The sequence below is a fragment of the Salvelinus namaycush genome, chromosome 16 (genome assembly GCF_016432855.1).
Source record: "Salvelinus namaycush isolate Seneca chromosome 16, SaNama_1.0, whole genome shotgun sequence".
NCBI classification, from domain to species: Eukaryota; Metazoa; Chordata; class Actinopteri; order Salmoniformes; family Salmonidae; genus Salvelinus; species Salvelinus namaycush.
The window spans coordinates 35355060-35382330 of NC_052322.1; the positions used below are offsets into that span (position 1 = coordinate 35355060).

Genomic DNA, 27271 nt, shown 5'->3' on the forward strand with positions numbered 1-27271 from the left:
GCTCTTTACCAGTTAAGTGTCTACTAGGAGGAGTGTAGGCTGCTCTTTACCAGTTAAGTGTCTACTAGGAGGAGTGTAGGCTGCTCTTTACCAGTTTATTGTCTACTAGGAGGAGTGTAGGCTGCTCTTTACCAGTTAAGTGTCTACTAGGAGGAGTGTAGGCTGCTCTTTACCAGTTTAGTGTCTACTAGGAGGAGTGTAGGCTGCTCTTTGCCAGTTTAGTGTCTACTAGGAGGAGTGTAGGCCGCTCTTTACCAGTTTAGTGTCTACTAGGAGGAGTGTAGGCTTCTCTTTACCAGTTTAGTGTCTACTAGGAGGAGTGTAGGCTGCTCTTTACCAGTTAAGTGTCTACTAGGAGGAGTGTAGACTGCTCTTTACCAGTTTAGTGTCTACTAGGAGGAGTGTAGGCTGCTCTTTACCAGTTTAGTGTCTACTAGGAGGAGTGTAGGCTGCTCTTTACCAGTTAAGTGTCTACTAGGAGGAGTGTAGGCCGCTCTTTACCAGTTTAGTGTTTACTAGGAGGAGTGTAGGCTGCTCTTTACCAGTTTAGTGTCTACTAGGAGGAGTGTAGGCTGCTCTTTACCAGTTTAGTGTCTACTAGGAGGAGTGTAGGCTGCTCTTTACCAGTTTAGTGTCTACTAGGAGGAGTGTAGGCTGCTCTTTACCAGTTTAGTGTCTACTAGGAGGAGTGTAGGCTGCTCTTTACCAGTTTAGTGTTTACTAGGAGGAGTGTAGGCTGCTCTTTACCAGTTTAGTGTCTACTAGGAGGAGTGTAGGCCGCTCTTTACCAGTTTAGTGTCTACTAGGAGGAGTGTAGGCTGCTCTTTACCAGTTTAGTGTCTACTAGGAGGAGTGTAGACCGCTCTTTACCAGTTTAGTGTCTACTAGGAGGAGTGTAGGCTGCTCTTTACCAGTTTAGTGTCTACTAGGAGGAGTGTAGGCTGCTCTTTACCAGTTTAGTGTCTACTAGGAGGAGTGTAGGCTGCTCTTTACCAGTTTAGTGTCTACTAGGAGGAGTGTAGGCCGCTCTTTACCAGTTTAGTGTTTACTAGGAGGAGTGTAGGCTGCTCTTTACCAGTTTAGTGTTTACTAGGAGGAGTGTAGGCTGCTCTTTACCAGTTTAGTGTCTACTAGGAGGAGTGTAGGCTGCTCTTTACCAGTTTAGTGTCTACTAGGAGGAGTGTAGGCTGCTCTTTACCAGTTTAGTGTCTACTAGGAGGAGTGTAGGCCGCTCTTTACCAGTTTAGTGTCTACTAGGAGGAGTGTAGGCTGCTCTTTACCAGTTTAGTGTCTACTTGGAGTGTAGGCTGCTCTCTATCAGTTTTGTGTCTACTATTAGGGGTGTAGGCTGCTCTTTACCAGTGTAGTGTCTACTAGGAGGGGTGTAGGCTGCTCTTTTCCAGTTTAGTGTCTACTAGGGCGGGTGTAGATTGCTCTCTACCCCCTCGCTGGCTCTCACTTGCCCTGTAATAGAACAGGTAGAGAGAAAGAGTGAGAGAGAGAGAGAGAGAGAGAGAAGGGGGGATGAGGAAACCAACACAGAGGGTAGGAAATATTTAGAGAAAGAGGGGATAAGAAAGAGGGGAGAGAGAAAAGACAGACTGACGAAGAAGAAAAGGTGATACATAGAGATGGAGATGAGAGGGCGAGAAATGCTCTGTTTTGCACATACCATGCTGAAACAGACCTGTAACCAGGCTCTTCATCCAAAGCACTTGTGTTATTTGCTCCCTTCCCCCTCTCTCATTCCTCATCTCTATCTCTGCTGGCCTCCAGAACCACAACCTCTAAAATTTCCCAAACTACACACTAGCATACTATTTAGAATGAAATAACAGTGTGGCTAAGTACACAAAATAGTATGGTTGTGTTTTTATTAGAACACATCTGGTTGTCAATGTCATAGGCGTAGGTGGTAGAATCACTTGGAGAAGGAGGAGAGAATGATGGGCTGAGGCCAATATAAAAGTGACAGATGGGGAGGCAATCTAAAGCTGACAGAGGATGTATGACAGAGGTGTGACTTAATTCTACTCTGCCTGGCAGGCTGGCTGGCTGCGGGCCACACAGAAAGGATCTCACACAAGGACAGGACAGACATTAAGAGTTGATACTAGAAGAGTAGAGGGCTATAGATGTGAACATAAAGGAAGAGATTGAAGTGAAAATGGATAGATATTATTAACATTTCAGATGTGGATGGGATGAGAATACTGAATGTCAGCATGGTGCTATCCATCTCAGATTGGTCGAGGATTCTACTTTTCTATGCCGTGTTAGCTCAGATTACTTTTCAATGGAGGGGAAATGTAGTCAATGTGATGAAAAGTATCTGTTTAATAGGGATTTGAAGTACAGACGGATTTCAATATGATATTTCAAGTTGAGGACACCACTTTAACAAATCACAGACACAAACCTCACTTCAAAGTTGTCCTTCATCTTCTCTTTCCCAGAAAGGAGAGACGGTGAAAAGAATACGAGAAGAGGTATGTTACCAGCTTCTTATCACCACTGTTCATTATCTGTGTACTCCATATTACCCTAATCCATGCAAAGTAGAGCCTGTCATTGGTTGATGAAATACATGTATATCAACTAGCTCCAAAGCTATCAGTATCACATCTTGTTTCTGCCTCAATATGCATTCAATATGCAATCTTTATTTTCCAGTTATTGTGTAGACCAGAAGTGTACCATCACGAAAAGGTTATAGTTCAAGGCAAAACATAATCAAACCGGAGACAGTGTCTAATATTGGTTGTGTTGCATTAATATTAAACTCAAACCCTCTCTGGATGTTTGGGAAGAGTGACTGGGATAGCATACAGAACAGCCACATAGTCTGACCTGCCTATTGGCTACTGGTGGCTTCATCTCTCCCTTTTTTGCACTCTCTCTCTCTCTCTCTGAAGCTCTCTTTTTTTCTCTCTGTCTTTCCCTCTCCCCCCTTTTCTCTGTCTCTGCCTGCCCCTGTCAAGCTTTTTCAACCACCCTCTCTCCCCATTTCTCAGTTTGTCTCCTACCCCTTTTTCTCTCTTTTATGTCTCTTCTATTTCTCCCTCATAAACATCAAGGCTGCAGTTGATCCGATGGCGCTTGATTAACTCCTTGTATAAAAAGTAATTTGATTGCCATTGTGTTGGTTCTCGTCCCTCTGACTCCTGGTGTAAAACTATTATGTTGTACTTTATGAAGCAGAATGTGACACAGAGAGGCGGTTAGACTGGGTGAGCATGTAGCTCTGTAGGGCCACGATGAGTCAGCCAGTAAATCAGTCATCCATGCTAGTCAGTCGTCCACCGAGTCAGCCAGTAAACCAATCATCCATGCTAGTTAGCCAGTAAACCAGTCACCCATGCTAGTTAGCCCTCCACCCACCCACCCAGTCAGTCAGTCAGACAAATAGGCAGGCCTTTAGTTAGTTCCCCTATATGAGGCTCTCTGGCTTCCTCCCCAGGCCCTGTCTGTCCTCACAGTGCCAGAATGACTCCATAAGATGACTGTAATCAACATTGTTAAAGTACCACCATACCTGTAATACTCATATGTCCACTCTCTAATCCCCATATGTCCACTCTCCAATCCCCAGACCCCAGGGCTCTGGAGAAAAATTAAGGGACAGTTGATGGAGAAATCAGAGTACCAGCCTAGTTTAGTTACAGCAAGGTCAACTCCCTGTAGGGTGATCCAGCTCCAGTATATATTGTTAGTTATCTGTGGAGCAGGGTGTATTAAGCCTAGGCGTCCCGCTAGCGGGACAACTTCCGGTTGAAACTGGAGAGCGCGCAATTCAAATAAATAATAATACAAATTATGGATATTTAACATTTAGGTATATATAAGTGTCTTATATCGGTTGAAAGCTTAAATTCTTGTTAATCTAACTGCACTGTCCGATTTACAGTAGCTATTACAGCGAAAGCATGCCATGCGATTGTTTGAGGACGGCGCCCCACATCAAAATATTTTTCCATCGGCACAGGTTTCATAAATTCACAAATAGCGATTAAATATTCACTTACTTTTTGAAAATCTTCCTCTGATTTGTCATCCAAAGGGTCCCAGCTATAACATGTAGTGTTGTTTTGTTAGATAAAATCCTTCTTTATATCCCGTAAGTCTGTTTAGTTGGCGTTATCGACACTCGTTCAACTTGCAGAGAAAGGAATCCAAAAATCTACCCCTAAACTTTGTTTCAACAAGTCAAAATACGTTTCTATTTACTCCTCAGATACCCTAAAATGTTATCAAACCATAATATTTCTTACGGAAAGAAGTATGTTCAATAGGAAACCGATTTTAGCAGGTGCGTCCTGTCTTCGTAGCGCGCCAAACACGAATTTCCAAGACTGTGACCCTGTACTAAAAGTGATATTTCTTATTTGTTTTTGAAGTTACAAGCCTGAAACCTTGAACATAGACTGCTGACACCCTGTGGAAGCCATAGGGATTGCATCCTGGGAGCTAATTTTATGCACTTATGCACCATATGCACTTATGCTTGCCATTGTAAGAGCATGGTCTCTCTCAAGAAAAAGAATTCTGGTTGGTTTTTCTTTGGATTTTCTCCTACCATATCTATTGTGTTATATTCTCCTACATTATTTTAACTTTCTACACCTTCAAAGTGTTTTCTTTCCAAAGGTACCAATTATATGCATATCCTGGCTTCAGGGCCTGAGCAACAGGCAGTTTACTTTAGGCACGTCATTCAGGCGGAAGTTGAGAAAAAAGAGGCCTACTCCTAAGAAGTTTTTAACTGGTCTAGAGTTTGGCCTCCGTCTATTTAACCATACCCCTTCTTATCCATACTAACCTCATTGTGTCCTCCTCACCTCTCTGCCCTCTTACCTGTGCACCTTATTTGCGCCATCCACCACATGCTATAACCATGCTCTCCTCATCTAATAGAACGTAAATAAAGCTAGACCCTGGTTCTTGGTCTATCCCCCTACAGAGCAATGCACGGGTGAACATCTCAGAGGGCTCCTGTCCAGAGAGGATCATCACCATCACTGGTTCTACAGACTGTGTCTTCAGGGCCTTCACCATGATCACATACAAACTTGAAGAGGTAAGACAACACAATCAGCGTTTCCCTTAGAGATTTCCTTAGGCAGGGCACAGCTGCACAAATTATTTGATGTATAATTTCCTGGTTTCCAATTCAATTATATGTTTTTATTTATACAGTTCATCCTGTAAATTAATCATTGAAAATAATTTCTTCCCAGGTTCGCATCTACTGCAGATGAATTTGACGTTGGATAGGAGTTAGACTGTGGCTGCTCTTGGTGCAAGAGCCTTTTCGTTTCTCATTTAGTATATTGCAGTGTGAAGTGTAGCTAGCACATTGATGAATACATTTATCACCCGGCCTTTTATGCAGCAGCATAGTGACTTATTAAATTGAGCTTGGCATTGGAACAGCACTGACAGGAGGAGAGTAACAGTCGAGTGGCTCCATGCCATTTCTGGAAACCATATTGTTTTGAGGGAGAACATGCGTCAGTGCTCCAGGCCTTTTGATGAAAGAGCAGATGACAATATGTTAACGTGCTAATTAATTAAACAGATGAGGTTTGTGTTTAATCCCTTAATGAGCTACAGATAATGGCAGACCTGTGGAACATTTAGCTATTTATTCATCAGCAAACTAATTAACATGATAGATTCAGGGACATTTTGGTTGGCCTAGCTTTGGAACAGTCGCTCCCCGCGTAGTCGAGTCGACAGAGCCTTGTTTCATTGCAGTCAGTAAACACACGCTGGCTGTGAGGGCGCCGTGCAGCATTCATTAAAGATCTTAAGCTCTCACCTATTCCCAACCCTACATTCAGCCGAAACTACAGAGTTGTCATGGCAACCTGTTGGCTGACCTACAGCACACGGCATGCCTCTCACCATGCCTGAGTGGTATGTGTCTGACATCTTTAATTAAAGGATAGAAAGAAGAATAAAACAATTGGCCAATGGGTATTGTAAAGAATTGATTTTGTTGTCTGTCTTCTGCTACTCCCTACTGTTATTAAATGAGAAGTTCACCCAAAATCCAGAGACTCCCAAGTGATTTTATACATTGAAACTAGTTCAGGGAAGTTTGCCCTTCCTCCTCTCGCTCCGTGTAGTGCTGTACTGAAACAACTGCAAAAAACGGCTCATGTGACTGGTGATGTTGCTGGATGCAGGCCTCGCTCTGCTCCGTTGCCAGTGAATTCATGATTCAGAAATCCACAAAGTGTGGACAAAGTCGTTGTTTTATTGAAAGCGTACAGCTGAATTACTTCCTGTTGAATTTGCAGACGTGTTGCTGTGCGTTTTTTTGCTGTGCGTTTTTCTGCCAACTTTACTTTGCTAGCTGACAACTTTACGTTTTGTTTTTTTTTCTTTTTAATTACCGTTTATATTTTTAGTTTTTCCATCGCAACTTTTTTCCCTCATTCAACTTTTTCACTCCGGACGCTTTATCTGGACATGGTTCGTCAGCACCTTCAACAGCCGAAGCTAAGTAGTAACATTAACATGATGTCTTCTAATTGCAGTCGTTGTACTCATAATATACAGGAGAACGATCGCCTTACGGCGAGGATAGCTGTGCTACAAGCCCAGCTTCAGACGCAATCGTTAGGCAAGGGTAATTTCAGTGTAGGAAAGGAAGAAACAGCGTCTGTGCCACCAGTAAGTACAGATAGTAACGTTAGTATAAACCCCCCCGCACAGTCCCCGCAGCCGGACAACTTTCTCATGGCTTCTGGAGGGAAATGCTGTTGGAATGCTCAACTGGTGTCGCTCATTCAGCCGACAGAAACTTTCAACCGGTTTTCCCCATTATGTAGCGAGTCGGAGTCTGAGGCTGAGTCTTCTCTTGTCTCTACTCCTCCCGCTACGGGGTCTGAGACGCCGAAGGCTCCAACCATTAGCTCTGACAAATTGAAAACCCTAGTCATTGGCGACTCCATTACCCGCAGTATTAGACTTAAAACGAATCACCCAGCGATCATACACTGTTTACCAGGGGGCAGGGCTACCGACGTTAAGGCTAATCTAAAGATGGTGCTGGCTAAAGCTAAATCTGGCGAGTGTAGAGAGTATAGAGATATTGTTATCCACGTCGGCACCAACGATGTTAGGATGAAACAGTCAGAGGTCACCAAGTGCAACATAGCTTCAGCTAGAGCTATTTTAGAAAAAGCTGTTGCGCAGCAACTCACTGCCTTTCTGAAGACAAACAATGTATACGAAATGCTTCAGTCTGGTTTTAGACCCCATCATAGCACTGAGACTGCACTTGTGAAGGTGGTAAATGACCTTTTAATGGCGTCAGACCGAGGCTCTGCATCTGTCCTCGTGCTACTAGACCTTAGTGCTGCCTTTGACACCATCGATCACCACATTCTTTTGGAGAGACTGGAAACCCAAATTGGTCTACACGGACAAGTTCTGGCCTGGTTTAGATCTTACCTGTCGGAAAGATATCAGTTTGTCTCTGTGAATGGTTTGTCCTCTGACAAATCAACTGTACATTTCGGTGTTCCTCAAGGTTCCGTTTTAGGACCACTATTGTTTTCACTATATATTTTACCTCTTGGGGATGTTATTTGAAAACATAATGTTAACTTTCACTGCTATGCGGATGACACACAGCTGTACATTTCAATGAAACATGGTGAAGCCCCAAAATTGCCCTCGCTAGAAGCCTGTGTTTCAGACATAAGGAAGTGGATGGCTGAAAACTTTCTACTTTTAAACTCGGACAAAACAGAGATGCTTGTTCTAGGTCCCAAGAAACAAAGAGATCTTCTGTTAAATCTGACAATTCATCTTGATGGTTGTAAAGTCGTCTCAAATAAAACTGTGAAGGACCTCGGCGTTACTCTTGACCCTGATCTCTCTTTTGACGAACATATCAAGACTGTTTCAAGGACAGCTTTTTTCCATCTACGTAACATTGCAAAAATCAGACATTTTCTGTCCAAAAATGATGCAGAAAAATTAATCCATGCATTTGTTACTTCTAGGTTAGACTACTGCAATGCTCTACTTTCCGGCTACCCGGATAAAGCACTAAATAAACTTCAGTTAGTGCTAAATACGGCTGCTAGAATCCTGACTAGAACCAAGAAATTTGATCATATTACTCCAGTGCTAGCTTCCCTACACTGGCTTCCTGTTAAGGCAAGGGCTGATTTCAAGGTTTTACTGTTAACCTATAAAGCGTTACATGGGCTTGCTCCTACCTATCTTTCCGAGTTGGTCCTGCCGTACATACCAATACGTACGCTACGGTCACAAGACGCAGGCCTCCTAATTGTCCCTAGAATTTCTAAGCAAACAGCGAGAGGCAGGGCTTTCTCCTATAGATCTCCATTTTTATGGAACAGTCTGCCTACCCATGTGAGAGACGCAGACTCGGTCTCAACCTTTAAGTCTTTACTGAAGACTTATCTCTTCAGTAGGTCATATGATTGAGTGTAGTCTGGCCCAGGAGTGTGAAGGTGAACGGAAAGGCTCTGGAGCAACGAACCGCCCTTGCTGTCTCTGCCTGGCCGGTTCCCCTCTCTCCACTGGGATTCTCTGCCTCTAACCCTATTACAGGGGCTGAGTCACTGGCTTACTGGTGCTCTTTCATGCCGTCCCTAGGAGGGGTGCGTCACTTGAGTGGGTTGAGTTACTGACGTGATCTTCCTGTCTGGGTTGGCGCCCCCCCTTGGTTTGTGCTGTGGTGGAGATCTTTGTGGGCTATACTCGGCCTTGTCTCAGGATTGTAAGTTGGTGGTTGAAGATATCCCTCTAGTGGTGCGGGGGCTGTGCTTTGGCAAAGTGGGTGGGGTTATATCCTTCCTGTTTGGCCCTGTCCGGGGGTATCTTCGGATGGGGCCACAGTGTCTCCTGACCGCTCCTGTCTCAGCCTCCAGTATTTATGCTGCAGTAGTTTATGTGTCGGGGGGCTAGGGTCAGTTGGTTATACCTGGAGTACTTCTCCTGTCTTATCCAGTGTCCTGTGTGAATTTAAGTATGCTCTCTCTAATTCTCTCGTTCTCTCTTTCTTTCTCTCTCTCTGAGAACCTGAGCCCTAGGACCATACGTCAGGACTACCGGGCATGATGACTCCTTGCTGTCCCCAGTCCGCCTGGCCTTGCTGCTATTCCAGTTTCAACTGTTCTGCCTGCGGTTACGGAACCCCTACCTGTCCCAGACCTGCTGTTTTCAACTCTTAATGATCGGCTATGAAAAGCCAACTGAGATTTATTCCTGATTATTATTTGACCATGCTTGTCACTTATGAACATTTTTGAACATCTTGGCATAGTTCTGTTATAATCTCCACCCGGCACAGCCAGAAGAGGACTGGCCACCCCTCATAGCCTGGTTCCTCTCTAGGTTTCTTCCTAGGTTTTGGCCTTTCTAGGGAGTTTTTCCTAGCCACCGTGCTTCTACACCTGCATTACTAGCTGTTTGGGGTTTTAGGCTGGGTTTCTGTACAGCACTTCGAGATATTAGCTGATGTACGAAGGGCTATATAAAATAAACTTGATTGATTGATTGATTGAATTAGCTATTTTTGTCAAAGGTTACTATCGGTTTTGAGAAAGGAAATGTGTACTTTTCCACCTAGGGCTGTTGCGGTGACCATATTACCGCCACATCATCAGTCACTAGTCATGAAGGCAGTCAAATTCCACTTGACCATTTAGTCACAGTAATGAGGCTTCTCCAGGCTCTGATGCTCCTTCCAGTCATTTGTAGCCTACCAAACTTGCTAACTGCCTGGTACTCAGCACCATATTGTTCCTCTAATCACTCTGACATCAATGCAAAAGTAATAAAAAATCGAATCAAACACTTCATGAGAGCCCATGAGCTCATGTTGCGCAACATTTCTATAGGCTATGCAATGAAAACAGAGTGAAGCTTACTATATTTATTCCTCAACTTTCCTAAGATTAAGCACATTGCTTATATTTACAACAGGATAAAAGCCTACCTGGCTGGCATGAAAATAAAAAACTGGAAAAGCGTCCTCCATTTGCTATTTAAGTGCATAGATAACATGTATTTTTTTCCGCTGCCCCTGTTTCGATATAGGTGCATGATAATGATCCATTCTAAATCAAAACAAATTTCACACATACAGTTGAAGTCGGAAGTTTACATACACTTAGATTGGAGTCATTAAAACTCGTTTTTCAACCAACTCCACAAATTTCTTGTTAACAAACTATAGTTTTGGCAAGTCGGTTAGGACATCTACTTTGTGCATGACACAAGTAATTTTCCAACAATTGTTTACAGAACAATTGTAAACAGGTGTAAACTATCTTTATCCACAGTAAAATGAGTCCTATATCGACATAACCTGAAAGGCCGCTCAGCAAGGAAGAAAGCCACTGCTCCAAAACCGCCATAAAAAAGCCAGGCTACAGTTTGCAACTGCACATGGGGACAAAGATTGTGCATTTTGGAGAAATGTCTTCTGGTCTGATGAAACAAAAATAAAACTGTTTGGCCATAATGACCATCGTTATGTTTGGAGGAAAAAGAGGGACGCTTGCAAGCCGAAGAACACCATCCCAGCCTCAGAAGCACAGGGGTGGCAGCATCATGTTGTGGGGGTGCTTTGCTGCATGAGGGACTGGTGCACTTCACAAAATAGAGGGCCTCATAAGGGAAGAAAGTATGTGGATATATTGAAGCAACATCTCAAGACATCAGTCAGGAAGTTAAAGCTTGGTCGCAAATGGGTCTTCCAAATGGACAATGACCCCAAGCATACTTCCAAAGTTGTGGCAAAATGGCTTAAGGACAACAAAAGGTATTGGAGTGGCCATCACAAAGCCCTGACCTCAATCCTACAGAAAATTTGTGGGCAGAACTGAAAAAGCGTGTGCGAGCAAGGAGGCCTACAAACCTGACTCAGTTACACCAGCTTTGTCAGGAGGAATGGGCCAACATTCCCCCAACTTAGTGGGAAGCTTGTGGAAGGCTACCCAAAACGTTTGACCCAAGTTGAACAATTTAAAGGCAACGCTACCAAATACTAATTGAGTGTATGTAAACTTCTGACCCACTGAGAATGTGATGAAAGAAATAAAAGCTGAAATAAATCCTTCTCTCTACTATTATTCTGACATTTCACATTCTTAAAATAAAGTGGTGATCCTAACTGAGACGTAAGACAGGGAATTTTTACTAGGATTAAATGTCAGGAATTGTGAAAAACTGAGTTTAAATGTATTTGGCTAAGGTGTATGTAAACTTCCGACTTCAACTGTACATGTTGTACTTGACTTGTTTCTCCCTGGAAAGGAGATTTTATTTGGAGCAGTTTATTCATTCTCCATTGATGTCTCATCATCCTAACCACAGCAAACACGGGGGATTATGCCCAGCGCCTCTTTGTGTGACTGCAGATTCTTGTAACCCCCGGACGTGTTTACGCCAATTTGCTTTTGAGTTGTTCACCGAGTTTGGTGAGTGAGCAAGGATCGTGCCATTCACAGTTGTTAAGATATGACGCATATTTTTAGATCAAATCTGGTAGATGATGCCCAGAGCCCTGCGATCCCACTGACGAGCTACGTGCTCCTCATATAATGAGACAACTCCACGTCAGCCATGTTGCCTAGATCTTTCCACCTCACTTAATATAGACACTGAGAGAAAACCAAGGATCATAGCTGCATTAAGATACATGGGTTTTCTATTTAAAAAGTAGGCCTACAAGAATTGTTGGAGAAATAAATGTTTTTTTGCTCAAATCACCTGGAGGGCACCTCTGTAAAGTACGTGAAATTATTATTGCACACCGCCTAGTTAACGCATTCTGTTTGAAATACATGCGGTGTGCTTTGCATTCTGCCAGGGCATATGGAGAGAGAGGGGGAGAGACTTGTATTCAGGCTGAGTTATTGGGATGTTCGCTGATGGACATAGAGATAGCGAGGGACATTTACATTTCAAAGGCTTAGGGAGCCTGACTATTCATTAATTACCAGCTCAATCTCCGACCCACAGCGGAGTGAAGGAGAGGCTATTTACTACCTGGTTTATTACCTGGTCAAATGAAGGAACATTTTAAACAACCTGACTGAGGCCAAGGCTTTACCTTTACAGGGCCACTCAAGACCCCCATTCAATCGAAGCTCAGGTTTTTAGGTATTATGCCATCAATGACTTATCATCCATCTTTCTCTCTCTCTCTTCCTCTGTCCCTGTCTCTATCTTTCCCCCTCCTTGTCAACCCTCTCTCCAGGACCTCACTACACTGGTGGCCAACGGCACCATCAGCAGCAAACCCCCAGTGACCCTACGACTAGTCATCCCAGCCAGCCAGTGTGGCTCCCTCATCGGCAAGGGAGGGGCCAAGATCAGGGAGATCAGAGAGGTGAGAGACTTCAGAATAACTACCTGCATTCAGTTACCACAAGTTAACTATGGTCTCTATTCAATCCATATCGAGGAAGTTCAGCGTTACAGCATGATTGAAATTTAAAGGCAATGTTCCCACGTTAGCAGAGACTGCATTCACGGTATATGCTGCATATGTCAGCTCAATCGGAAATTACCCTTACATTTCTATCACGTAATCTGTAATGTTTCAGCAATACAGATCGAATAGAGCCCTAAAGCAAAAACAAACTGGCACCCAGGCTAGCTAAATTGAGCATCCCCGTCATACCTCCCTATCACCTCTGTCCACAGCTTCGTATCTGGATGAGCTGACACTTGTTTAAAGAAAGCTGCGATAAAGGGATGATGATTGAGTTGGTGGAAAATATCAAAAAGATTGTTGACTTGAGGCAAGAAACAAGTCCCTTTAGAGTTAAAAAAAGGCAGCCATTTTATGTGACTGTAGCCAGAGTGGGGAGATAGCTAGTCCCTTCCCTGATCAGCGCTCCAGGCGACTATATGCCAGTCTGTTTCATGTCTGGTTTGTGTTTATCTCAGGGGCACTAAGCTACTATCGGGAACCATACACGATATCCTGTGGTCAGGATGCGTTATGTATTCTGTTTGTTCAAATAGAGTGGCAGTTGCACTGTGCTTTGACTCTACTGCAAGCTGATTTTACTTGCAGAGCACTGCTATTTGTATGCAGGTCTTTCCATCCATCCATCCATGACCACCCAAGGTTTAGTGCTAAGCTTATCACAAAGTCACTAAGCTTACTCTGTGAAATGAGGGGGAAAACCCCTTTTTTCATCTCTGGGTCATTCCACAAAATGAGTCCCCTTTGATATTTTAAGTAGAAATTATGCACCGATGTTGGATTGTAAAAGCCTGTTATATTAAATGAAGTGCCCTTTAATATAGGCCACATGGAACATTCAATAAATATGATTTTTATTATGAATAAATTCAGTATTTTCTCTTTGTGCACTCTCTGTGACTTCTCTGAAGATTTTAATCCACTTAACTCCACCATCACTGTAAAGCCCTAGTTATTTTGTTACTCTGACAAAGTCATTTCTGAAGATTGTTATTTATTTCATGTGATTAGTGATTCATTTTAAGGTAAAAAAAAATGTTCACCTGTCACACATTGTAAGGTCTGTCATGAACTGAACTCTCGTTTTAATATGTTGTAACTATTCCTTTTTAAATATATTTTTCTAAAGAAACATTGAACATCTAATAGTTAAATCAGTGTAAAAGCAGGTAAGCTGGTTCTACTCTCTTTGGACATTTTCTCGTGTTTTGTGGTGGAAAACTGAGCGGGGCGAACATAACTCGTCAACCCTGTTACCCACAGATAGACAGGCTAGACATTTTTAAAGAAATCAATCAATTGTGAAGCTTGAATTCAATTGCCCCTCCCTGTTGCACACAACAAGTGTAACGGTATTCGTCGTCTGAAGAAGAGGAATCATCGGACCAAAGCGCAGCGTGGTAAGTGTTCATGCTTGTTTTATTAAAACTGAACACTATAACAAAAATAAACAAGAGAATAACCGAAACAGTCCTGTAAGGTGAAAACACTAAACAGAAATTAAATACCCACAAAAACCATGTGGGAAAAAGCTACCTAAGTATGGTTCCCAATCAGAGACAACGATAGACAGCTGTCCCTGATTGAGAACCATACCCGGCCAAAACAAAGAAATACAAAACATAGAAAAAAGAACATAGAATGCCCACCCAAATCAGGGCGTGACAACAAGCTTCCATTCCCTTGTCACAAGAGGATTTATGGCTGATTTAAGATGAAATCGTCAACCCTGTTACGGTCAACCTTGTTACGGTCCACCCTGTTACTTTATTTGTCAAAAAATAAATGTGCCTCTTGAGATGGGAAAACATATTTTTTATTAAATTGAACATTGAACATTTATTAAATTGAACAAAATTAGGTGAAATAAATGTTTTTTTTACTAAGTTACACTACCCAAACGGGACTCATTTTGTGAAACGACCCTTCCATTTTTGGGGGTATTTTATTAGGATCCCCATTAGCTGTTGCAAAAGCAGCAGCTACTCTTCCTGGGTTCTGCACAAAACATGAAACATAATACAGAATGACATAATACAGAACATCAATGGACAAGAACAGCATACATTTTTTAAAAAGGTCAACAAACCATAGAGATGGACCAATGTCAGTGTGATTATTAGAATGCCAAATCTTTCTGAATTGGTGTAATCCTTTCCTTAAACCCCTATCATTGGCAGAGTACCGGAGCACAGATACAGGTGGCAGGGGATTTGCTGCCAAACTCTACTGAGCGAGGGGTGACGATATCGGGGAGTCAGGACTCTGTAATCCAGTGTGTCAAGCTCATCTGCACTGTAATCCTGGAGGTAGGGCGCCATTTCTCTCCTTCTCCCTTTCCTATCCCCCTCACACACACACATCCATAACCATGGGTGGAATTCAATCAAACCTACACTGTTACTGGAGTAACAATAACAGTGTTTCTGCATTTTCGTGGCACAAGAGCAATGTTATATTTGTCCAGCTTGGGTGTTATCCATAGTGTTGATTTGATTGAATTACTGCCATACCAAGAATATAGATGAGAGGTAATAATAGCCACTGACAGTTCCACTAATCTGAGCCTTAGGGAAATGTGGAGCATCCGTCCTGAAGAGCCAGCTACAGTTAACTTCTCCTCGGCTCAGAACACATTAGTCAGCATCCTCTGGTCTTTGCTCGCGGACCCTATTAGACTCTGAGAAACGTTATTATGGAGCAGCGTGATGAGGCAGTCACAGAGGAAAGCACCCTGGCTCAAGTTTTCCATTGTTGGAAAAGAACATCAACCTCTCAACCCAAAAACAAACTGACCTGCATCAAAGTGTGTTCACCTTTAAACAACTGTTCTCTTGAGAAACAGGAGTGGGGGGAAAGGGAAAAAAACTACCCAGAGCATTATTTCCTTCCAATGCGTACGTGCCGTGTACAAGTCCTTTTTGCATGGACCTGACTGCCTAACAGCTAGTTTGATCCAGTTTTCCAGGGCTTTCTTCAAAAGGCATACAACTTTCATTATGATTCTCTTCCAGCGGGGTCTTGCTTTTGGCTTCAGGATGTAAATTATGCAAAGTTATACAAAGAATATGCTCCCGCAGAAAAGATGCTCCACATTTCCAGAAGACCATGCATCCTTATGATAAATTATACAACTTCCTGTGTGTTGTTTTACCCATTTTTTGTTTCATTTTGTAATTGGTGAGTTTATGAGTTCTCTCTGAATGGGAGTAGGTTTTTGTCAGTTAAGTGTGTGCGTGCGTGCGTGTGTGTGCGTACTCACGCGTGTGTGTGTGTGTGGGGGGGGGGGGGGGGGGGGGGTGCAGTGCATTTGACATATCCAAAGGGATGTTGAACAACTTGAGTTGAAGGCTGAGATTACAAACCCAAGAACAATCCAATCAACCCTAAAGAGCTGCTGTTTCAATGGTTGAACTGTTCAATTAATGACTAATGTCACCATGAGAAAAACAAGGTGACAAATGTCATGTAAATGTCATTAGTAGTTTAATACACCATTCATTGTCATCCTGCTTCAACGCCATTTGCTCCATTTCTTTCCCTCCCACACAGCATAAGTGACACAACATTAGCTACATTTAAAAGATCAAATCCATCACACACATTTTTTACTTGCATTTGTCATATTTATTTTAGTGATAAAGGTGTTTCGATACGTCACCACACCAGACCCCTTTTCCTATGTTTGACTCCCCAGTCTCCTCCGAAAGGTGCTACTATTCCTTACCGGCCCAGCCTCTCCCCAGGAGCACTTCTCATCTCTGGCAACCAGGTGATAACGCCACAAACACATCCCTGTATAGATGTATCGTGTGAAATATAGTCCAGTGTACTTATTGAGGGACTTTAGAGCACCATTCTATGTAAGATCTCTAGATATGGTTCATGACCCAGTGTGAATACTAGAGGTTATTTTGCTACTTGGGGGTTGTATGTATTTGTGTGAGACTTGGGGGTTGTATGTACTTGTGTGAGTGTAAGAGGATGCGGTTGGGGGTGGGGGAGATGTCAGGACCGCCATAGATTAAAACATTTTAGCCACTGTCTATAGACCTCTAGTGTTGGGCTGGACCGCGGTGGAGCCTGGTTGCTATGCCTGCCTGTCCTGGGGATCCAAACCCCTTTACAGTGTATGAGCTGTCTGAGCCTCTGATATGGTATTGAGTTGAGAGTGCTCATAATAAGATATCAAATTAAACTGCAGGGTGAAGCTATGGTCAGAGGAAGATAAAGCACTTTAATGAATACAGAGCAGTGATAAGGAGTGTTTAAACGTGTAATTTGTCAGAGTAGAAAAATGAACTGGAATGGGAAACACTCATCTGGATCGTGACCATAGGAGGCTGGTGGGTGGAGCTATAGGAGAACGGACTCATTGTAATGGCTGGAATGGAACGGTTTCCATATATTTGATGTGTTTGACTCAGTTCAATTGATTCCATTCCAGCCATTACAATGAGTCCATCCTCCTATAGCTCTTTCCATCAGCCTCCTCTGATGGTAATTCATACCATTAGCCAGACAAAGAGAGTTAGACATGGAGCTCAAAGGACCACTATGGCCCTATTTGATCTTTAGTCCAGTCAATACACTCCAGAAGGAAGAAAAACATTATATATTAGTTTACATTTCAGAGGAACAGAAGAGGTTTTCAGTTAAACATTTCAGTTGGAAAATGAATGTAGTCTGTGGGATTTACCAATATATCTGTATGGTTTTATGATGTTGAAAATGCTCTGGGATGGCACTTTAAAAGGCTAGTACTCCTTGATTTATTACATTAATTTAGCTTCCATGTTTTTACTATTAGTATGCCTGCTTTGCTTATCCTAGGTACTCTGTGTTTACAGCAGAGGAGGATGCTGGGAGGACCTATAAGAGGACAGATTCATTGTAATGGCTGTAATGGCATTAATGGAACGGAGTCAAACACATCAAACAGATGGGAACCACATGTTTTACTCCATTCCATTTATTCCAGCCATTACAATGAACCCATCCTCCTATAGCTCAACCCACTAGCCTCCTCTGCTTTACAGTATGTAACGAATGAGCTTCCTTCAAAAGCTAAATTAATATCTGTTCTCCCTGTGTGTCCTGTGTGTATGTTCAGGTGTTTGAGGCATCAGACTTTACCCCCCACCCTCTATACTCAGTCTCCCAGGGGGGGCTTGACCTGCAGCAGGTGAGTAATAGATGAACTGAGGTTACACTAACATCTCAAACTATGAATACAAAAGTGGTCCAAAGTAGAACTTTGAGCTATAATAACATTGAACAAAATAACCATTTGATTAAAATGGATTAAACGAAGTACATTTGATGTGGGAAGTACATGAAGCAGTTGACAGGCTACATGGTGTTCTAGAATAATCTTCACAGCTCAGTGTATGAGGTTGGTGTAGGGTTTGAAAAGTGAATCTGGGATGTCAAAAAGTGGGTAGCACATCATTGGCATGATATTCTAAAACAACAGCTGAGCCTAATCTGCAGCCATTGTTCCAACATAGCATCACAAACATGATAACTGCTGTGACTAAATACCACAAAGCACTCCATTACCCCTCTACCAACCATTTCATAATACCCCCTTATCTTTTCATATCAGTCTAACTGTCACAAAGAGGCTATAGGGAACTGGAGTTTATAACTCTATAAACTATGCTAGTCAGTGCTGGTTGGATGCTCGTCAGAGCTGGTCTGACCAGCATGGTCTAGTTGGTCAAGGTGGTCTGACCAGCATGGTCTAGTTGGTCAAGGTGGTCTGACCAGCATGGTCTAGTTGGTCAAGGTGGTCTGACCAGCATGGTCTAGTTGGTCAAGGTGGTCTGACCAGCATGGTCTAGTTGGTCAAGGTGGTCTGACCAGCATGGTCTAGTTGGTCAAGGTAGTCTGACCAGCATGGTCTAGTTGGTCAAGGTAGTCTGACCAGCATGGTCTAGTTGGTCAAGGTGGTCTGACCAGCATGGTCTAGTTGGTCAAGGTGGTCTGACCAGCATGGTCTAGTTGGTCAAGGTAGTCTGACCAGCATGGTCTAGTTGGTCAAGGTGGTCTGACCAGCATGGTCTAGTTGGTCAAGGTGGTCTGACCAGCATGGTCTAGTTGGTCTGACCAGCATGGTCTAGCTGGTTTTGCTGGTGACCAGCCTTCACTGTGTTTTGGACACTGATGACCAGCCTTCGCTGTGTTTTGGACACTGGATTTTACAGTCAACAAAAATATAAACGCAACATGTAAAGTGTTGGTCCCATGTTTCATGAGCTGAAAAAAGAAAAATCACTTTTCCATACGCACAAAAAACATATTTCTCTCAAATGTTAAGCACAAATTTGTCTAAATCCTTTGCCAAGATAATCCATCCACCTGACAGGTGTGGCATATCAAGAAGCTGATTAAACAGCATGATCATTACACAGGTGCACCTTGTGCTGTAGCAATAAAAGGCCACAATAAAATGTGCCATTTTGTCACACAACACAATGCCACAGATGTCTCATCATTATCATATTTCCCAGCATGCTCTATTGCAGTTGATTTTTTGAATTGTCTGTACATTGATTTGTTATGTAATCTTATGCTACACAAAGGTAAATAACATACATTTTTCTAAACTAATCCAATCTGTTAGTTGGACTTATTCAAACCGTAACTGAAATGGTTGTTCCAGTTTAGATGGTTTGGTAGTCTTGTTTATTTATTTATTTAAATAAAAAAAAATCCCTGGCAGACATTATGCATTTTTTTTTTTGTGAGGGGAAAAAGTTCCAATTGTTGGATATCCCCACTCTGGCTCATTCCATAGGAATTAAACATCACTTTGCAAGCCAGCATGATGTGACTTGGTTTTTCATAAGCTGGTCACCAGTGTCCAAAACACAGCAATGGCTGGTCACCAACAAAAACACAGCGAAGACTGGTCACGAGCAAAACACAGCGAAGGCTGGTCACCAGCAAAAACACAGCAATGCACTGTGAAGACTGGTCACCATAAAAACACATTGCAGGCACCACGAAAACACAGCATAGACTGGTCACCAGCAAAACCACAGCATAGACTGGTCACCAGCAAAACCACAGCATAGACTGGTCACCAGCAAAACCACAGCATAGACTGGTCACCAGCAAAACCACAGCATAGACTGGTCACCAGCAAAACCACAGCATAGACTGGTCACCAGCAAAACCAGCACCTACACTGGACCACCAGGGTCCTGACTGGCCCTGTACAGTACATACATGGATACTGTATGTAAAGCAACACATCTCTTCTTGTCTCTTCTTGATGTTCTCGGGGAGGTGAAACAGCCTGTGGTGATTCACACCTTAGCTAGCTATTGTAATCATTTATTTCAGAATGGCTCTGGGAGCCTCCACACGGTTGTTCTGATACATAACTGAACAAACAATTGTAAAAAATAAACATTTCCAGTGGTTAGATCTGGTCCCTTCTGTCAATTCTGATTATTGATTCTGCTGTGTCTCCTAGTGCTCAAAATATGACAGTATTGGCCATGGTCTGACCATGTTTCCTGTTCTTCCAGTTTATTGTGTGGTTTTGGTGCATAGTAGGGGCGCGTATACAACCTCTCCTCCAGATTATGGCCATGGAGTGGTAATACAAGTCAGACTGCTGCCGGCGTTCAGAATTTAGTTTAGCTAAGTGTTTTCTGGCCTGACCATGGGGAAACATGGACACCACCCTGACTAATGAGAGAGCAGGAGGATAGAACTGAGGGCTGGGAAGAGGGGAGAGAGAGGAAGGGAAGAGAGAGGAGGGGAAGAGAGAGGAGGGGAAGAACGAGGAGATGGAGAAGAGAGAAAGGAGGGGAAGTCAGGGAAGGGGATGAGATAGAGAGTAAAGGGAGAAGAAAGGAGAGAGAGTGCGAGAGAGTTGAGGTAACAGAGAGTGGAGTTACTACAGGAGGCACGTTACAGAGTATGGAGGTTGGTTAAATGGCAACCCCCTGATGATGTCCAACTTATATGTGCTACCTGTGCTGTGCTTATTACATTCATGCATTTTATGGAATTCATAATGAAGTTCATAAAAAGTATGACCAACTGTGGTCCTTTGTAGCTCAGTTGGTAGAGCATGGTGGTGAGTTCAATTCCTGGGACAATCCAAATGTAAAATGTATGCACACATGACTGTAAGTTGCTTTTGATAAAAGTGTCTGCTAAATGGCAGTTATTATAAGACCTTCATAAGGCATTCTGTGTTTCTATTCTAAATCTTAGAAGTATTTGCCCCACACACTACATGACCAAAAGTATGTAGACAACTGCTCGTCGAACATCTCATTCCAAAATCAAAGGCATTAATATGTAGTTGGTCCCCCCTTTGCTGCTATAACAGCCTCCATCCTTCTGGGAAGGCTTTCCACTAGACGTTGGAACATTGCTAAGGGGACTTGCTTCCATTCAGCCACAAGAGCATTAGTAAGGTTGGGTGACTAGGCCTGGCTTGCAGTCGGCATTCCAATTCATCCCAAAGGTGTTCGATGGGTTTGAGGTCAGGGCTCTGTGCAGGCCATTCAAGTTCTTCCACACTGATCTCGACAAACCATTTCTGTATGGACCTTGCTTTGTGCACAGAGGCATTGTCATGCTAAAACAGGAAAGGGCCTTCCCCAAACTTTTGCCACGAAGCTGGAAGCACAGAATCATCTAGAATGTCCTTGTATGCTATATCATTAAGATTTCCCTTCACTGGAACTAAGGGGTCCGAACCATGAGAAACAGTCCCAGACCATTATTCCTCCTCCACCAAACCATACACAGTTTGCACTATGGATTCCAACAGGTAGCGTTCTCCTGGCATCCTCCAAACCCAGATTGGTCAGTCAGACTGCCAGATGGTGATGCGTGATTCGTCATTCCAGATAACGTGTTTCCACTGTTCCAGAGTCCAATGGCGGCAAGCTTTACATCACTCCAGCCGATGCTTGGCATTGCGCATGGTGATCTTAGGCTTGTGTGCGGCTGCTCGGCCATGGAAACTCCTTATATGAAGCTCCCGACAAACAGTTATTGTGCTGACGTTGCTTCCAGAGGTAGTTTGGAACTTGCTAGTGAGTGTTTCAACCGAGGACAGACGATTTTTACGTGCTACGTGCTTCAGCACTCGGCGGTTCCGTTCTGTAAGATTGTGTGGCCTACTACTTCACAGCTGAGCCGTTGTTACATCTAGATGTTTCCACTTCACAATAACAGTACTTCGAGTTGACTGGGGCAACTCTAGCAAGGCAGAAATTTGACGAACTCTCTTGTTGGATAGGTGGTATCCTATGACGGTGCCACGTTGAAAGTCACTGAGCTTTTCCCTAAGGCCATTCTACTGCCAATGTTTGTCTATGGAAATTGCATGGCTGTGTGCTCAATTTTATACACCTGTCAGCAACGGGTATGGCTGAAATAGCCAAATCCACTAATTTGAAGGGGTGTCCACATTTTTATATATGTAGTGTACTTAGCAATGGTTGATATAGTAAACTGTATAAATATGATATATCAGTGATGCACTTATATACACTGTCTGCTAAGGGGTTATTGGCATAACACTGTTTTATTACTGTCATTTGCCTAATGTAGAGTGATCTCTTCCAGGCCTACACTGTACAAAACCAATATGGCATTCCTCATACAGAGGTAAGTGGGGTTATATATACTGTAGTTACCGTTAGCAGTATAAATATACTTTCATTTATTTATTATACCGCAAAGTATCCAAACTGCTATTGAACTGTTACGAATAACCTTACAATCCCACTGTCATTTGATATGTTCTTTCTCCCTTTGTGTCCTAGTTGGCCAAGCTACATCAGCTATCCATGCAGCAGAACATGCAGCAGAACATGCAGCAGAACATGCAGCAGAACATGCAGCAGAGTACCATGTGCCAGCAGGCTACAACTATTCTACCCGGTATGAGTTTACATTTAACTATATGGATATTCACAAGGATAATAGGTGCAAGTTGGTGTAGGTGTGAGTAGCAATAGTTAAAGCTGTAGGAGACTTAGGCATCGGACAGTATACATCCAGACCAGAACTAATGCCCTCTCTTGAATGCTGATCTTACTCAAAGCCAACCTGTTACACTAACTACACAAGAGCTAGATTTTGGCTTGATATTTACTGTAATCGTCTTTCATTCTATTAGTCCTGTTTTCCTATCAGCTGCCAAATATCAGTCGCATCAACAGTTTGTCAGGGAAGAATGAGCAGAGATAGAACGTCTCCTGTTAAGATCTAGTATCTCTTTCTCCAGTAGTGAGAGGGAAGGGATCCATGTCATTAGCCCAGCTGATTATGTGCTTGTGGGAGTGAAGATGTGAAGAAGCTCCCTACAGTTCTCTCATAAATGGCTCTCCATATCTGGCAGTGAAAAGGGGAACTATTATAAGAAATGATGTGTTCCACCACAGTATCATAGAGCCTGGAGAAATAAAAGACACCCTGGCATGTTAAACAGAAGTCTATTCAAATGGAAATGAGCTGCTTAGCTAAATCTAGCCGTTATACCACCGAAAATATTTCTCATGTATCATGTAATTTTTGCTGGTTTGCTTGACCTGCAAACCAAATGTAAAAGATGAATATATGAATGACTGTATGAAAGGGTTTGTTAAGTCACGTATTCTCTCTCTCATTAGGAATGGACTCAAACTCATCGCAGGAGCTCCTTATTCCAAATGATGTAAGCAGTTAATTAAACAATATTACATTTTACATTTCAGTTATTTTATCAGACCTCCTTCGGGTTAAGCCTACTCCGGAGGTGAATTGAAATACCAATTAAATTCTAGGATTGGAATTGGAAAAATACTAATAGAACATAACTGCCACTTTTCAATCATTGAATGAGAATTTCAGTTCATCTCCTAAATTGACTTCATGAAATGGAATTTACTACCAACCTGAATGCTTTTAACCAGAACAATCTACCGAAGGCTTAATACCAAACAACACACCAAACAGCAGCAGAAGTCTACTGCAGGCTTAGTACCTAACAACACACCAAACAGCAGCAGAAGTCTACTGCAGGCTTAATACCTAACAACACACCAAACAGCAGCAGAAGTCTACTGCAGGCTTAATACCTAACAACACACCAAACAGCAGCAGAAGTCTACTGCAGGCTTAGTACCTAACAACACACCAAACAGCAGCAGAAGTCTACTGCAGGCTTAATACCTAACAACACACCAAACAGCAGCAGAAGTCTACTGCAGGCTTAATACCTAACAACACACCAAACAGCAGCAGAAGTCTACTGCAGGCTTAATACCTAACAACACACCAAACAGTAGCAGAAGTCTACTGCAGGCTTAATACCAAACACACCAAACAGCAGCAGAAGTCTACTGCAGGCTTAGTACCAAACAACACACCAAACAGTAGCAGAAGTCTACTGCAGGCTTAATACCAAACAACACACCAAACAGTAGCAGAAGTCTACTGCAGGCTTAATACCAAACACACCAAACAGCAGCAGAAGTCTACTGCAGGCTTAATACCAAACACACCAAACAGCAGCAGAAGTCTACTGCAGGCTTAATACCAAACACACCAAACAGCAGCAGAAGTCTACTGCAGGCTTAATACCAAACACACCAAACAGCAGCAGAAGTCTATTGCAGGCTTAATACCAAACACACCAAACAGCAGCAGAAGTCTATTGCAGGCTTAATACCAAACACACCAAACAGCAGCAGAAGTCTATTGCAGGCTTAGTACCAAACACACCAAACAGCAGCAGAAGTCTATTGCAGGCTTAATACCAAACACACCAAACAGCAGCAGAAGTCTACTGCAGGCTTAATACCAAACACACCAAACAGCAGCAGAAGTCTATTGCAGGCTTAGTACCAAACACACCAAACAGCAGCAGAAGTCTATTGCAGGCTTAGTACCAAACACACCAAACAGTAGCAGAAGTCTATTGCAGGCTTAGTACCAAACACACCAAACAGCAGCAGAAGTCTACTGCAGGCTTAATACCAAACAACACACCAAACAGCAGCAGAAGTCTATTGCAGGCTTAGTACCAAACACACCAAACAGCAGCAGAAGTCTATTGCAGGCTTAGTACCAAACACACCAAACAGCAGCAGAAGTCTATTGCAGGCTTAGTACCAAACACACCAAACAGTAGCAGAAGTCTATTGCAGGCTTAGTACCAAACACACCAAACAGCAGCAGAAGTCTATTGCAGGCTTAATACCAAACACACCAAACAGCAGCAGAAGTCTATTGCAGGCTTAATACCAAACACACCAAACAGCAGCAGAAATCTATTGCAGGCTTAATACCAAACACACCAAACAGCAGCAGAAGTCTATTGCAGGCTTAATACCAAACACACCAAACAGTAGCAGAAGTCTACTGCAGGCTTAATACCAAACACACCAAACAGTAGCAGAAGTCTACTGCAGGCTTAGTACCAAACAACACACCAAACAGCAGCAGAAGTCTACTGCAGGCTTAATACCAAACAACACACCAAACAGCAGCAGAAGTCTACTGCAGGCTTAATACCTAACACACCAAACAGTAGCAGAAGTCTACTGCAGGCTTAATACCAAACACACCAAACAGCAGCAGAAGTCTACTGCAGGCTTAATACCAAACACACCAAACAGCAGCAGAAGTCTACTGCAGGCTTAGTACCAAACACACCAAACAGTAGCAGAAGTCTACTGCAGGCTTAATACCAAACAACACACCAAACAGCAGCAGAAGTCTACTGCAGGCTTAATACCAAACACACCAAACAGCAGCAGAAGTCTACTGCAGGCTTAATACCAAACAACACACCAAACAGCAGCAGAAGTCTACTGCAGGCTTAGTACCAAACAACACACCAAACAGTAGCAGAAGTCTACTGCAGGCTTAATACCAAACAACACACCAAACAGTAGCAGAAGTCTACTGCAGGCTTAGTACCAAACAACACACCAAACAGTAGCAGAAGTCTACTGCAGGCTTAATACCAAACACACCAAACAGCAGCAGAAGTCTACTGCAGGCTTAGTACCAAACAACACACCAAACAGCAGCAGAAGTCTATTGCAGGCTTAATACCAAACACACCAAACAGTAGCAGAAGTCTACTGCAGGCTTAATACCAAACACACCAAACAGCAGCAGAAGTCTATTGCAGGCTTAATACCAAACAACACACCAAACAGTAGCAGAAGTCTACTGCAGGCTTAATACCAAACAACACACCAAACAGCAGCAGAAGTCTACTGCAGGCTTAGTACCAAACAACACACCAAACAGCAGCAGAAGTCTACTGCAGGCTTAATACCAAACAACACACCAAACAGCAGCAGAAGTCTACTGCAGGCTTAGTACCAAACAACACACCAAACAGCAGCAGAAGTCTACTGCAGGCTTAGTACCAAACAACACACCAAACAGCAGCAGAAGTCTACTGCAGGCTTAATACCTAACAACACACCAAACAGTAGCAGAAGTCTACTGCAGGCTTAATACCAAACACACCAAACAGCAGCAGAAGTCTATTGCAGGCTTAATACCAAACAACACACCAAACAGTAGCAGAAGTCTACTGCAGGCTTAGTACCAAACAACACACCAAACAGCAGCAGAAGTCTACTGCAGGCTTAATACCAAACAACACACCAAACAGTAGCAGAAGTCTACTGCAGGCTTAATACCTAACAACACACCAAACAGCAGCAGAAGTCTACTGCAGGCTTAATACCAAACAACACACCAAACAGCAGCAGAAGTCTACTGCAGGCTTAATACCAAACACACCAAACAGCAGCAGAAGTCTATTGCAGGCTTAATACCAAACACACCAAACAGCAGCAGAAGTCTATTGCAGGCTTAATACCAAACACACCAAACAGCAGCAGAAGTCTATTGCAGGCTTAATACCAAACACACCAAACAGCAGCAGAAGTCTATTGCAGGCTTAATACCAAACACACCAAACAGCAGCAGAAGCAGGAACATCATATCACACATGTAAACAACTCCGATGCTTAAAGGTTCAAGGCGTGCGAGAGACTGTGGTCTTGGGTAACATCAAAGGTGGGAAAGGGAAACATCTTGGCAACATACAAATTACCCAAGTCATTCTAACCCCAGAGTAACCCAAGGTCGTGGGCATTTTGAGCCGATATGGATCCGTTGGTGTTATTGTCTGGGTTCCAGCTGCAGTGTCTCGGAGTGACTCCCATGAGTACCCAGTTAATCCTCTCTTGTTCCCTGACCTACTTACACACTCTCTCTCTGCTGTCAAAACAGACAATAAAAAACAGCCAGAGATCCTCTCCCTCTCACTCAGACATAGCATGTGATGCCTCTCCAATCACAGAGCAAGAGATGCAGGAAAACATTGGGAAAGGCACTACCCAGATTTGTCCTCTGTGATGATCTAGCACTGACTGGCATAGGCTGTCCAACTGTGTGAATTGATCAGACTTCATATACTCTACAATCTTGAACTGAATCGTTCCATGACAGAGTGCAATAAGCTCTCCTGTTTAAGATGACATGCCAACCAACCAGAAATAACTCTTGAACAATGTCACCACTTCTCTCCAGGAAACCCTTAAGTATCAAACCTTCCAATCAGTCAGTGGAATGGCTGGTACTGTAGAGTGGGGTGCATGACAGGGACAACTGAGTCTAAGCTCCAGCCATTGTTCCAGAGAGGACTTATAGCCATGGATGAGCCCTCTGTCTCTGTGTCTCTGGCTCTCTCAGGCATAGCAGAAACCAAAGACCGCAGACCAG

At 43.1% G+C, this 27271-nt stretch overlaps 1 protein-coding gene across 1 annotated transcript in view; it reads left to right on the forward strand.

Moving 5' to 3' along the window:
* LOC120061366 (poly(rC)-binding protein 4-like) overlaps positions 1-27271 on the forward strand; it is a 68124-nt gene that overhangs the window by 28499 nt on the left and 12354 nt on the right. The window contains exons 4-12 of the mRNA XM_039011131.1: positions 2457-2489; positions 4961-5077; positions 12257-12388; positions 14674-14802; positions 16191-16265; positions 17607-17678; positions 22100-22141; positions 22300-22417; positions 23149-23192. Coding sequence (XP_038867059.1) covers positions 2457-2489; positions 4961-5077; positions 12257-12388; positions 14674-14802; positions 16191-16265; positions 17607-17678; positions 22100-22141; positions 22300-22417; positions 23149-23192 — 762 coding nt within the window. The remainder of the gene's footprint in view (positions 1-2456; positions 2490-4960; positions 5078-12256; positions 12389-14673; positions 14803-16190; positions 16266-17606; positions 17679-22099; positions 22142-22299; positions 22418-23148; positions 23193-27271) is intronic.